Source organism: Mytilus trossulus, chromosome 6 (assembly GCF_036588685.1).
Source record: "Mytilus trossulus isolate FHL-02 chromosome 6, PNRI_Mtr1.1.1.hap1, whole genome shotgun sequence".
NCBI lineage: Eukaryota > Metazoa > Mollusca > Bivalvia > Mytilida > Mytilidae > Mytilus > Mytilus trossulus.
Window position 1 is genome coordinate 89,987,534 of NC_086378.1, and position 15,729 is coordinate 90,003,262.

The 15,729-nt window shown below is 32.5% G+C and overlaps 1 protein-coding gene across 1 annotated transcript in view; it reads right to left on the reverse strand.

Annotated features, from left to right (window-relative positions):
• Positions 1-15,729, reverse strand: part of LOC134723872 (uncharacterized) — a 103,424-nt gene that overhangs the window by 56,834 nt on the left and 30,861 nt on the right. The window contains exon 10 of the mRNA XM_063587411.1: positions 9,596-9,742. Coding sequence (XP_063443481.1) covers positions 9,596-9,742 — 147 coding nt within the window. The remainder of the gene's footprint in view (positions 1-9,595; positions 9,743-15,729) is intronic.

Genomic DNA, 15,729 nt, shown 5'->3' on the forward strand with positions numbered 1-15,729 from the left:
AGGTTGAGGACATAAGTTACACATTGTAATGATAACATACTTGTTACTTGTACTGATGGTACTGAAGGTTTAGGACATAAGTTACACATTGTAATGATAACATACTTGTTACTTGTACTGATGGTACTGAAGGTTTAGGACATAAGTTACACATTGTAATGATAACATACCTGTTACTTGTACTGATGGTACTGAAGGTTTAGGACATAAGTTACACATTGTAATGATAACATACTTGTTACTTGTACTGATGATACTGAAGGTTTAGGAAATAAGTTACACATTGTAATGATAACATACTTGTTATGTGTATTGATGGTACTGAAGGTTTAGGACATAAGTTACACATTGTAATGATAACATACTTGTGACTTATACTGATGGTACTGAGTAAGGTTTAGGACATAAGTTACACATTGTAATGATAACGTACTTGATACTTGTACTGATGATACTGAAGGTGTAGGACATAAGTTACACATTGTAATGATAACATACTTGTTACTTGTACTGATGGTACTGAAGGTTTAAGACATAAGTTACACATTGTAATGATAACATACTTGTTACTTGTATTGATGGTACTGAAGGTTTAGGACATAAGTTACACATTGTAATGATAACATACTTGTTACTTGTATTGATGGTACTGAAGGTTTAGGACATAAGTTACACATTGTAATGATAACATACTTGTTACTTGTACTGATGGTACTGAAGGTTTAAGACATAAGTTACACATTGTAATGATAACATACTTGATATGTGTATTGATGGTACTGCAGGTTTAGGACATAAGTTACACATTGTAATGATAACATACTTGACACTAGTACTGATGATACTGAAGGTTGAGGACATAAGTTACACATTGTAATGATAACATACCTGTTACTTGTACTGATGGTACTGAGGAAGGTTTAGGACATAAGTTACACATTGTAATGATAACATACTTGTTACTTTTACTGGTGTTACTTCAGGTTTAGGACATAAGTTACACATTGTATTGATAATATACTTGTTACTTGTACTGATGATACTTCAGGTTTAGGACATAAGTTACACATTGTAATGATAACATACTTGTTACTTGTACTAATGTTACTTCAGGTTTAGGACATAAGTTATACATTGTAATGATAACATAATTATTACTTGTACTGATGGTACTGCAGATTTAGGACATAAGTTACACATTGTAACGATAACATACCTGTTACTTGTACTGATGATACTTCAGGCTTAGGACATAAGCTACACATTGTAATGCTAACATACTTGTTACTTGTACTGATGGTACTGCAGGTTTAGGACATAAGTTACACATTGTAATGATTACATACCTGTTACGTATACTGATGGTACTGAGGAAGGTTAAAGACATAAGTTACACATTGTAATGATAACATACATTGTACTTGTTACTTGTACTGATGGTACTGCAGGTTTAGGACATAAGTTACACATTGTAATGATAACATACCTTTACTTGTCCTGATGGTACTGCAGGTTTAGGACATAAGTTAAACATTGTAATGATAAAATACTTGTTACTTGTATTGATGGTCCTGCAGGTTTAGGAAATAAGTTACACATTGTAATGATAACATACTTGTTACTTATACTGATGGTACTGAGGAAGGTTTAGGACATAAGTTACACATTGTAATGATAACATACTTGTTACTTGTACTGATGATACTTCAGGATTAGGACATAAGTTACAAATTGTAATGATAACATACTTGATATTTGTATTGATGGTACTGTAGGTTTAGGACATAAGTTACACATTGTAATGATAACATACTTGATATTTGTATTGATGGTACTGCAGGTTTAGGGCATAAGTTACACATTGTATTGATAACATACCTGTTACTTATCCTGATGGTACTGCAGGTTTAGGACATAAGTTACACATTGTAATGATAACATACTTGTTACTTGTACTGATGATACTTCAGGTTTAGGACATACGTTACACATTGTAATGATAACATACTTGTTACTGATACTGATGGTACTGAGGACGGTTTAGGACATAAGTTACACATTGTAATGATAACATACCTGTTACTTGTACTGATGGTACTGAGGAAGGTTAAGGACATAAGTTACACATTGTAATGATAACATACCTGTTACTTGAACTGATGGTACTGAGTAATAATTAGGACATAAGTTACACATTGTAATGATAGCATACTTGTTACTTGTACTGATGGTACTGAGGAAGGTTTAGGACATAAGTTACACATTGTAATGATAACATACTTGTTACTTGTACTGGTGGCACTGAGGAAGGTTTAGGACATACAAATGTAAGTTACACATTGTTATGATAACATACCTGTTACATGTACTGATGGTACTGAGGAAGGTTTAGGACATAAGTTACACATTGTAATGATAACATACTTGTTACTTGTACTGATGGTACTGAAGGTTTAAGACATAAGTTACACAGTGTAATGATAACATACTTGTTATGTGTATTGATGGTACTGCAGGTTTAGGACATAAGTTACACATTGTAATGATAACATACTTGACACTTGTACTGATGATACTGAAGGTTGAGGACATAAGTTACACATTGTAATGATAACATACTTGTGACTTATACTGATGGTACTGAGGAAGGTTAAGGACATAAGTTACACATTGTAATGATAACATACTTGTTACTTGTACTGGTGTTACTTCAGGTTTAGGACATCAGTTACACATTGTAATGATAACATACTTGTTACTTGTACTAATGTTACTTCAGGTTTAGGACATAAGTTATACATTGTAATGATAACATAATTGTTACTTGTACTGATGGTACTGCAGATTTAGGACATAAGTTACACATTGTAACGATAACATACCTGTTACTTGTACTGATGATACTTCAGGCTTAGGACATACGTTACACATTGTAATGATTACATACCTGTTACGTATACTGATGGTACTGAGGAAGGTTAAAGACATAAGTTACACATTGTAATGATAACATACATTGTACCTGTTACTTGTACTGATGGTACTGCAGGTTTAGGACATAAGTTACACATTGTAATGATAACATACTTGTTATGTGTATTGATGGTACTGCAGGTTTAAGACATAAGTTACACATTGTAATGATAACATACTTGTTACTTGTATTGATGGTACTGAAGGTTTAGGACATAAGTTACACATTGTAATGATAACATACTTGTTACTTGTATTGATGGTACTGAAGGTTTAGGACATAAGTTACACATTGTAATGATAACATACTTGTTACTTGTACTGATGGTACTGAAGGTTTAAGACATAAGTTACACATTGTAATGATAACATACTTGATATGTGTATTGATGGTACTGCAGGTTTAGGACATAAGTTACACATTGTAATGATAACATACTTGACACTAGTACTGATGATACTGAAGGTTGAGGACATAAGTTACACATTGTAATGATAACATACCTGTTACTTGTACTGATGGTACTGAGGAAGGTTTAGGACATAAGTTACACATTGTAATGATAACATACTTGTTACTTTTACTGGTGTTACTTCAGGTTTAGGACATAAGTTACACATTGTATTGATAACATACTTGTTACTTGTACTGATGATACTTCAGGTTTAGGACATAAGTTACACATTGTAATGATAACATACTTGTTACTTGTACTAATGTTACTTCAGGTTTAGGACATAAGTTATACATTGTAATGATAACATAATTATTACTTGTACTGATGGTACTGCAGATTTAGGACATAAGTTACACATTGTAACGATAACATACCTGTTACTTGTACTGATGATACTTCAGGCTTAGGACATAAGCTACACATTGTAATGCTAACATACTTGTTACTTGTACTGATGGTACTGCAGGTTTAGGACATAAGTTACACATTGTAATGATTACATACCTGTTACGTATACTGATGGTACTGAGGAAGGTTAAAGACATAAGTTACACATTGTAATGATAACATACATTGTACTTGTTACTTGTACTGATGGTACTGCAGGTTTAGGACATAAGTTACACATTGTAATGATAACATACCTTTACTTGTCCTGATGGTACTGCAGGTTTAGGACATAAGTTAAACATTGTAATGATAAAATACTTGTTACTTGTATTGATGGTCCTGCAGGTTTAGGAAATAAGTTACACATTGTAATGATAACATACTTGTTACTTATACTGATGGTACTGAGGAAGGTTTAGGACATAATTTACACATTGTAATGATAACATACTTGTTACTTGTACTGATGATACTTCAGGATTAGGACATAAGTTACACATTGTAATGATAACATACTTGATATTTGTATTGATGGTACTGTAGGTTTAGGACATAAGTTACACATTGTAATGATAACATACTTGATATTTGTATTGATGGTACTGCAGGTTTAGGACATAAGTTACACATTGTAATGATAACATACTTGTTACTTGTACTGATGATACTTCAGGTTTAGGACATACGTTACACATTGTAATGATAACATACTTGTTACTGATACTGATGGTACTGAGGACGGTTTAGGACATAAGTTACACATTGTAATGATAACATACCTGTTACTTGTACTGATGGTACTGAGGAAGGTTAAGGACATAAGTTACACATTGTAATGATAACATACCTGTTACTTGAACTGATGGTACTGAGTAATAATTAGGACATAAGTTACACATTGTAATGATAGCATACTTGTTACTTGTACTGATGGTACTGAGGAAGGTTTAGGACATAAGTTACACATTGTAATGATAACATACTTGTTACTTGTACTGGTGGCACTGAGGAAGGTTTAGGACATACAAATGTAAGTTACACATTGTTATGATAACATACCTGTTACATGTACTGATGGTACTGAGGAAGGTTTAGGACATAAGTTACACATTGTAATGATAACATACTTGTTACTTGTACTGATGGTACTGAAGGTTTAAGACATAAGTTACACAGTGTAATGATAACATACTTGTTATGTGTATTGATGGTACTGCAGGTTTAGGACATAAGTTACACATTGTAATGATAACATACTTGACACTTGTACTGATGATACTGAAGGTTGAGGACATAAGTTACACATTGTAATGATAACATACTTGTGACTTATACTGATGGTACTGAGGAAGGTTAAGGACATAAGTTACACATTGTAATGATAACATACTTGTTACTTGTACTGGTGTTACTTCAGGTTTAGGACATCAGTTACACATTGTAATGATAACATACTTGTTACTTGTACTAATGTTACTTCAGGTTTAGGACATAAGTTATACATTGTAATGATAACATAATTGTTACTTGTACTGATGGTACTGCAGATTTAGGACATAAGTTACACATTGTAACGATAACATACCTGTGTCTTGTACTGATGATACTTCAGGCTTAGGACATACGTTACACATTGTAATGATTACATACCTGTTACGTATACTGATGGTACTGAGGAAGGTTAAAGACATAAGTTACACATTGTAATGATAACATACATTGTACCTGTTACTTGTACTGATGGTACTGCAGGTTTAGGACATAAGTTACACATTGTAATGATAACATACCTTTACTTGTCCTGATGGTACTGCAGGTTTAGGACATAAGTTAAACATTGTAATGATAACATACTTGTTACTTGTATTGATGGTCCTGCAGGTTTAGGAAATAAGTTACACATTGTAATGATAACATACTTGTTACTTATACTGATGGTACTGAGGAAGGTTTAGGACATAAGTTACACATTGTAATGATAACATACTTGTTACTTGTACTGATGATACTTCAGGATTAGGACATAAGTTACACATTGTAATGATAACATACTTGATATTTGTATTGATGGTACTGAAGGTTTAGGACATAAGTAACACATTGCAATGATAACATACTTGTTACTTTTATTGATGGTACTGAAGGTTTAGGACATAAGTTACACATTGTAATGATAACATACTTGTGACTTATACTGATGGTACTGAGTAAGGTTTAGGACATAAGTTACACATTGTAACGATAACATACCTGTTACTTCTACTGATGGTACTGAAGGTTGAGGACATAAGTTACACATTGTAATGATAACATACTTGTTACTTGTACTGATGGTACTGAAGGTTTAGGACATAAGTTACACATTGTAATGATAACATACTTGTTACTTGTACTGATGATACTGAAGGTTTAGGACATACGTTACACATTGTAATAATAACATACTTGTTACTGATACTGATGGTACTGAGGACGGTTTAGGACATAAGTTACACATTGTAATGATAACATACCTGTTACTTGTACTGATGGTACTGAGGAAGGTTTAGGACATAAGTTACACATTGTAATGATAACATACCTGTTACTTGAACTGATGGTACTGAGTAATAATTAGGACATAAGTTACACATTGTAATGATAGCATACTTGTTACTTGTACTGATGGTACTGAGGAAGGTTTAGGACATAAGTTACACATTGTAATGATAACATACTTGTTACTTGTCCTGGTGGCACTGAGGAAGGGTTACTTGTCCTGGTGGCACTGAGGAAGGTTTAGGACATACAAATGTAAGTTACACATTGTTATGATAACATACCTGTTACATGTACTGATGGTACTGAGGAAGGTTTAGGACATAAGTTACACATTGTAATGATAACATACTTGTTACTTGTACTGATGGTACTGAAGGTTTAAGACATAAGTTACACAGTGTAATGATAACATACTTGTTATGTGTATTGATGGTACTGCAGGTTTAGGACATAAGTTACACATTGTAATGATAACATACTTGACACTTGTTCTGATGATACTGAAGGTTGAGGACATAAGTTACACATTGTAATGATAACATACTTGTGACTTATACTGATGGTACTGAGGAAGGTTAAGGACATAAGTTACACATTGTAATGATAACATACTTGTTACTTGTACTGGTGTTACTTCAGGTTTAGGACATCAGTTACACATTGTAATGATAACATACTTGTTACTTGTACTAATGTTACTTCAGGTTTAGGACATAAGTTATACATTGTAATGATAACATAATTGTTACTTGTACTGATGGTACTGCAGATTTAGGACATAAGTTACACATTGTAACGATAACATACCTGTTACTTGTACTGATGATACTTCAGGCTTAGGACATACGTTACACATTGTAATGATTACATACCTGTTACGTATACTGATGGTACTGAGGAAGGTTAAAGACATAAGTTACACATTGTAATGATAACATACATTGTACCTGTTACTTGTACTGATGGTACTGCAGGTTTAGGACATAAGTTACACATTGTAATGATAACATACCTTTACTTGTCCTGATGGTACTGCAGGTTTAGGACATAAGTTAAACATTGTAATGATAACATACTTGTTACTTGTATTGATGGTCCTGCAGGTTTAGGAAATAAGTTACACATTGTAATGATAACATACTTGTTACTTATACTGATGGTACTGAGGAAGGTTTAGGACATAAGTTACACATTGTAATGATAACATACTTGTTACTTGTACTGATGATACTTCAGGATTAGGACATAAGTTACACATTGTAATGATAACATACTTGATATTTGTATTGATGGTACTGAAGGTTTAGGACATAAGTAACACATTGCAATGATAACATACTTGTTACTTTTATTGATGGTACTGAAGTTTTAGGACATAAGTTACACATTGTAATGATAACATACTTGTGACTTATACTGATGGTACTGAGTAAGGTTTAGGACATAAGTTACACATTGTAACGATAACATACCTGTTACTTCTACTGATGGTACTGAAGGTTGAGGACATAAGTTACACATTGTAATGATAACATACTTGTTACTTGTACTGATGGTACTGAAGGTTTAGGACATAAGTTACACATTGTAATGATAACATACTTGTTACTTGTACTGATGATACTGAAGGTTTAGGAAATAAGTTACACATTGTAATGATAACATACTTGTGACTTATACTGATGGTACTGAAGGGTTAAGACATAAGTTACACATTGTAATGATAACATACTTGATACTTATACTGATGGTACTGAAGGTGTAGGACATAAGTTACACATTGTAATGATAACATACTAGATATGTGTATTGATGGTACTGAAGGTTTAGGACATAAGTTACACATTGTAATGATAACATACTTGTGACTTATACTGATGGTACTGAGTAAGGTTTAGGACATAAGTTACACATTGTAATGATAACGTACTTGATACTTGTACTGATGATACTGAAGGTGTAGGACATAAGTTACACATTGTAATGATAACATACTTGTTACTTGTATTGATGGTACTGCAGGTTTAGGACATAAGTTACACATTGTAATGATAACATACTTGTGACTTATACTGATGGTACTGAGTAAGGTTTAGGACATAAGTTACACATTGTAATGATAACATACTTGTTACTTGTACTGATGGTACTGAAGGTTTAGGACATAAGCTACACATTGTAATGATAACATACTTGTTACTTGTACTGATGGTACTGAAGGTTTAAGACATAAGTTACACATTGTAATGATAACATACTTGTTACTTGTACTGATGGTACTGAAGGTTTAGGACATAAGTTACACAGTGTAATGATAACATACTTGTTACTTGTATTGATGGTACTGAAGGTTTAGGACATAAGTTACACATTGTAATGATAACATACTTGTTACTTGTACTGATGGTACTGAAGGTGTAGACATAAGTTACACATTGTAATGATAACATACTTGTTACTTGTACTGATGATACTGAAGGTGTAGACATACGTTATACATTGTAATGTTAAAATACGTGTTACTTGTACTGATGATACTGCAGGTTTAGGACATACGTTACACATTGTAATGATAACATACTTGTTACTTGTACTGATGATACTTTGGAAGGTTTAAGACATAAGTTACACATTGTAATGATAACATACGTGTTACTTGTACTGATGATACTGCAGGTTTAGGACATACGTTACACATTGTAATGATAACATACTTGTTACTTGTACTGATGATACTGAAGGTTGAGGACATAAGTTACACATTGTAATGATACCATACTTGTTACTTGTATTGATGATACTGAAGGTTTAGGACATAAGTTACACATTGTAATGATAACATACTTGTTACTTGTACTGATGGTACTAAAGGTTGAGGACATAAGTTACACATTGTAATGATAACATACGTGTTACTTGTATTGATGATACTGAAGGTGTAGACATAAGTTACACATTGTAATGATAACATACTTGTTACTTTTACTGATGGTACTGAAGGTTGAGGACATAAGTTACACATTGTAATGATAACATACTTGTTACTTGTATTGATGGTACTGAAGGTTTAAGACATAAGTTACACATTGTAATGATAACATACTTGTTACTTGTACTGATGGTACTGAAGGTTGAGGACATAAGTTACACATTGTAATGATAACATACTTGTTACTTGTACTGATTAAACTGAAGGTTTAGGACATCCGTTACACATTGTAATGATAACATACTTGCAGGTTCATGACAAAATTTACACTGGCGAGCACAATTTTCTTTGGCAAAGTCAATAAGCAAAGTACACACATCTGGTCCAATTTCTGCACAGGCAGAGGGGTTCTTGTCAACACAGATGGGTGTAGAAGTTGTCATCTGATTAACTGTAATATAAATATCCATATGAAGATTGATGAGAATATCTAGATAAAAGAGAAGAAAAGTTCTTTGAGGGCTAAAGGGTAAAAATTGCTTCCATTAAAACAAAGCCAGCTTTAAATAAAATATCAAATTGTATTGAGCATAGGAACAAATTTTGGTACAATATATGGTTTCAATTTGAATTAACCTCCTTTATTTATCTTATAACAAATATATTCAACTGTTTTGATATCAAATTAGGCAATATGTTTTCTCAATTGAATTGTGTTATATTTTCATGATGAACCTTTCATAGCCACCCTTAGGATACGGGGCATTTGCACTGTTAAAGGCCTTAGTGTTATCCACTTTATTTGAACTTTGGTGGATGGTTGCCTCATTGACCATCATACCACATCTCCTTATTTTTATATCGTATGCAATGCTGTAATGATTAATGATTAATTAAATAGTTCTTATCGTCTTGAAAGTTTTGTTATATAAGTATAAGTGTATATAACTTGAACGTCATTGACAATCATACCACATCTCCTTATTTTTATATCATATGCAATGCATAACTGACTTAATAATTAATTAATTCAATAGTGCTAGTCTTCTTGACAAGTTGGGTAATACAAGTATAAGTGTATATAATTTTGTTACTTGAACATCTGGGTACAATATATATGGATGTTTAATTTATACTCATATTTATATAGATTTTTGAGTTACCATACATCATATTTTTTGTGTGTCTTTGGTAGATGATTGTCGCATTGGTAAATCTAACCAAATCCTTAACTGAATAAATACATAACAAATTATTTGTCTTATTACAGTGTTTATTCCTTCTCTTTTTTTTTTAGAAATACCTCTTTTGAGAACTTATCAGTTTAAAGTCATTTTCATTATGGTTACGATGACTAGTTTTAGAGGAATACGTTTTATTATGACACAAAAAACTGTTTGTTATAGTAAGTATTATTAATCTCTATTGAATAAAATGATTTCTATACTACTAATATGTATAATGGGCACACATAGAAAAAGTTATTAAGGAACTGATCAGCAAATTGGCGCAAAAGCAAAGCACTGTGTTCACTGTGTGTTTGGATAATGACATCTATCAATATAATGACGCGTCGCTTATTTTAAAATCTGATTGCTGTGTTTTAAATGAATAATGTATAACATTTTCAAATTTTGACAAATCTTGTAATACGCAGGGAAATTAATAACATAGAAAACTAAAGACTACGCAACACGAACCCCACTAAAAATCGGGGTGATCCCAGTGCCCCGGAAGGTTGAGCAGATGCTTCTCAAGATGTGGCATCCGTCATATTACTTTTGTTATTACAAATCTGTAAATAGTCTAAATCTTATATCATCAGTGGAACAATTATTTCATAATGGGTATACCAACTCGTCCTTAAAACTTACTAAGGAAGGATTTCATCTTCAACATTTGGAACTCTTGTGATCAGCAACCCTCTATCAAGGAAATTATGACACAAAATACAAGACCGTAACAATCAAGAAATTCAAACTCTGTATGTAGGCGGTGCATATATGCTGCTACAAAGAATTTGATAGTTCACAATTGGGAAGCTGAACTCATCTCTTTTGTCGTAAAGAGTTGTTTTCAACTGTCCATTTGTTGATGTAAGTTAAAGTGTGGGACAAACTTTACTGTATCTGTACACCTTTAGAACAAACAATATCTTAGAAGCCTGGCTTTGATTGCTAATAAATTATATGTTAATAGTTTAGGAAGAGGTTTCAAGTTGCACTTTGAAAACCCAGCTATATACCGCTGTTTATATGGACACAAGATGTGGTATGATTGCTAATGAGACAACTGTCCACAAGAGACCAAAATAACACATTTATAAGTCACCGTACGGTCTTAAGTAATTAGCAAAGCCCATGGTTATGTTCCTCGTTTGTAGAGTGAGGATATTTTCGATTTTCTGTGGTAAAATATTTTTGGAGCCAAATTGTTTTTGGATTTTCGTATGCAAAGAGGATTTTGCTATGTGTTTCCTGTGTTTATAGACTTTTTTTAGTCAGGAGAAAGTGAAATTCTATTGACATTTTATCTGTGCGACATCTGATTTAAACTCACCAGTTTTTAAAAATGGCCAATATACAAAGAACACTATCAGTTCATTTCTATACTCGTGGCTTTAAGGGGATAACACACGACGAAATAATAAAAGAACTTGAAAAGCAAATAGATTTAGCGAGTGTTAAATCCATGCAATTGACCGAAAAAAGCTGTGTTGTAACTTTACGTGACATAGATGCCAAAGAAAGGTTAGTGCAGTGTGATATAACAATAAAAAACAGAACCGTCAAATTTATTGAGGTGGACAACACAATAACAAACATAACAATCAAAGACCTTCCTTATGAACTTATTGACTGCTACCTACAACACAAATGCTTCAGTATGGCAAAGTCGTTCCGGGCTCAGTACAGCGGGGATACATTCGAGGAAAAAATATAGAAAATGGTTCAAGATACATTCAAATCATTCATTGTGCTCCGACAATTCCAAAAAAAAAAACATTTGGTAGATATGATGTACGAATGTTTGCCGACAATGGTCGAACAGAATGTATTCATTGTAAACAAAGAAACCACCCTTCCTATGCTTGCAAAGACAAACCAGATCATAGTTATAAGCGCTGCTATAAATGTTCAGAAATTGTGCATTTTGCACGAGACTGTCTTAACGAATCCAAATATTCCTTCTGCAAAAAAAGAGGTCATGTCCGTAATGATTGCGCTGATTTTAAACACCATACTATGATTAAGTATTATGGTAATTATGCTAGCAAAATTCTCGAAGGTAGAGAAGCTCAAGAAAACGACAAAAATGAAAGTCAGTCCATCAACCCATTAGTGGCAACAAACCATCTACAAACACCCAACACATACTACACCAAATCAAAGGGAACACATGTAATGTTGGGAGCTGCAAATAGTTTGAGAGTTGGTAAATTTGAGGACAATTTAATAAATGCCTCTATAAGTGGTGCCACTCTAGAAAAAATAGATCAGTCTTTGGGTGCGGCTTTTGAAAATCATCCTGTGAAAAGCAATGGCTCAAAAGTAGGCAAGGCCATCATAAGCTTAGGTTGTAATGACTTGAGTAGAAACAAGCACGACAGTGATCAGGTGAATGTGTACGCAACACAGGCTATTGTCAAAGTTAAACAAGCATTTCCGAATGCAGATATTGGTGTATGTGGTATTATTCCAAGAAAAGGTAACAGTAACCATATTCACACAGTCAAAGAAACAGCTACACATGTTAATAAATTCTTGGAAAAATTGTGTCTCAAAGATGAAGTGCTGACCTATATTGATGTAGACAATATCTTCATAAAAAATGGAAACGTGGTTAAGGCGTATTACGATAAAACAGATGCTAGTGGAGTTCACATCACAATTGAAGGGGCCCAAATAATTCGTGTCAAACTACGTGCATTTCTTCAACCTAAGATGTCACCAAACCAGAACACTCCTCGTCCTTGTGACAACAAGCGCAAACTTAGTGACATATCGCTGACGCCAATGTCTGCAGAGAAAGACAGTAAACAAAGCAAACCAGGTTCCCCAGATGATTATGAGTAATAATACACAAACCGAAATTTGCTATTTGCTACTTTTTATGTAAACAATAAAAACAAATCAATCCGAAAATGTTATATTTACATATGTTTTATTCTACTGATTTGCAGCTTTTGAATTATTATTTTAGATTATTTTTTCTATCTTTTGTACTTAAAACTGCTTAGATGTATCTGTATTGTTATTATTGTAGGTGGACACTTTGAAATGTGTTCACCAAATGTGTATTGTTATAACTAGTCAATGACTCGTAAAATTGAAATTAAACTTAAAACGGTGGCTTTGACCGTGTATTTCAATAAAGCAACAAGGCATAGCGGTGTAAAAATGTAGATCAAATCATTAAAGTTCTAAAAAAATTAAAAACAAATAAATCCCCAGGGGAGGACGGGATCATATCTGAATTTTATGTAATATTTTGGAATATCATACAAGAAGAATTTTGTACGTTATTGCAAGAAATATTTAATGACAAAACATTGTCCGAATTCGCATAATAAAGGAGTTTTAACATTATTATTTAAGTACGGGGGACGGGAAAATATACGTAACTGTCGCCCTCTTACACTACTGAATTGCGATTATAAAGATATAGCTAAAATACTAGCAGAAAGATTAAAAATAGTCCTTTCTAAGCTCATACATCCCGACCAAAAAGGATTTGTAAAAGGCAGACATATAACGGAAGCAAATAGAATGATACAGGATATCATAAAATATTTTGATGATGAAGATGAAGAGGGTATAATTGTCTTTTTAGACCAATAAAAGGCCTTTGATAGGATGGAATTGGAATGGCTAGACTTCGTTACGAAGGAATTTAATTTTGGGGACAATTTTCGTGGTTGGGTTCTAATGCTATTGAAAAGTGCAAAGACTTGTATTAAAACAAATGGCTACGTCTCCAAATATTTTTTAATTTCTAGATTCTAGGTTCTTTAGCCCCCTTTTTATATACATTACAGGCAGAGCCATTGGCCTGTGCAATAAGGGCAGAAAAAGACATTCAAGGCATTATATTGCCTGGGGAAGAAAATTGGGAGTTAATAGAAACCAAATTAAATATGTTTGCAGACGACACCGAATTATTTAATAAAAATGAAAGTTCTGTAAAAAAAATCTATTGAAATATTAGACAAATATGAAAAGGCATCGGGTTCTAAAATTAATTACGAAAAGACTAAGGGACTAAATATTGGCGCAAAGAAACGCAGACGACCTACTTTTTAAAAGATAAGCTGGACAACAGATAACATAAAAACACTAGGTATTCACCATGGTTATAACATTGACAATGACAAAATTTTGAAATCAATATTAGAAAAAGTACAAAATTGTGTACACGTCTGGAAAAGTCGAAAATTTACTTACTCTAGAAAAGTCCTTATTGTTAAAAAAAGAATTATATCAGTGTGTGGTTATGAGTTAGAAATAAGAGGTATACCCGAAAAATACAAAACAGAATTCTATAAGATAATATGGAATTTTATTTGGGATGGGAAAGTGAATCAAGTAGACCGGAATGTGTGTTGTTTAAATGTTAAAAAGGGGGGCATGGGGATGGTAAATTAAGATAGTTGGATAGAAAGTAAATATATCAAATCTTTATATTCGATATTACATAAGCCATTATCTAGTTGGAATGCAATAGGTAAATTTTGGTTAAAAAAATGTGATAAGAAGTTTGATGATGAAGTATTAGAGAATTGATAAGAAGTAGTGGATTCGTAAACGATAATCAACGAGCGACTTTAGTCGAGAGTTGATTATCGTTTTCGAATCCACTACTTCTTATCAATTCTCTAGCTTAACCCATTCCTAGTAAAACGACTATCTGTTTCCTGATCTAACAATGAATCAACTGAATTTCATGAAAATAATTTCATCTTTTGTCTTTTTTATTGTATAATAGCTGGAACTGACTAGATCCACATGGTTCACATTTATATTTAACTTAATATAAGTTCAATATAACTTAAATGAGTAGTTATCTTCCCTTTTTGTTACCAGATATTGTATTTGTAAATGATTTATTAATTCAATGTTGAATTTTTACAAATAATTTATATTAATTAGATTTTAGCATTTATAATTCATTCAAAAAGACATATAACTAAAATATGGATATTTTTAAAAAAAAAATTGGAAAGTTAAAACTTTTTAATTACCAACATTTAGAAACCTTTAATATTCACATATATATATATAGTTTTTAGCAATCTTATGAGAAAACCAATGGCCCGTTTGATTGAATTTGCACACACATTCAATAATAAAGATTAAGTTATAGATACATGTAATGCATATTTTGAGGTTTTTCTTGTCATAGAACACACCGAGGGGTGTCAGGAATTGATCAAATGAA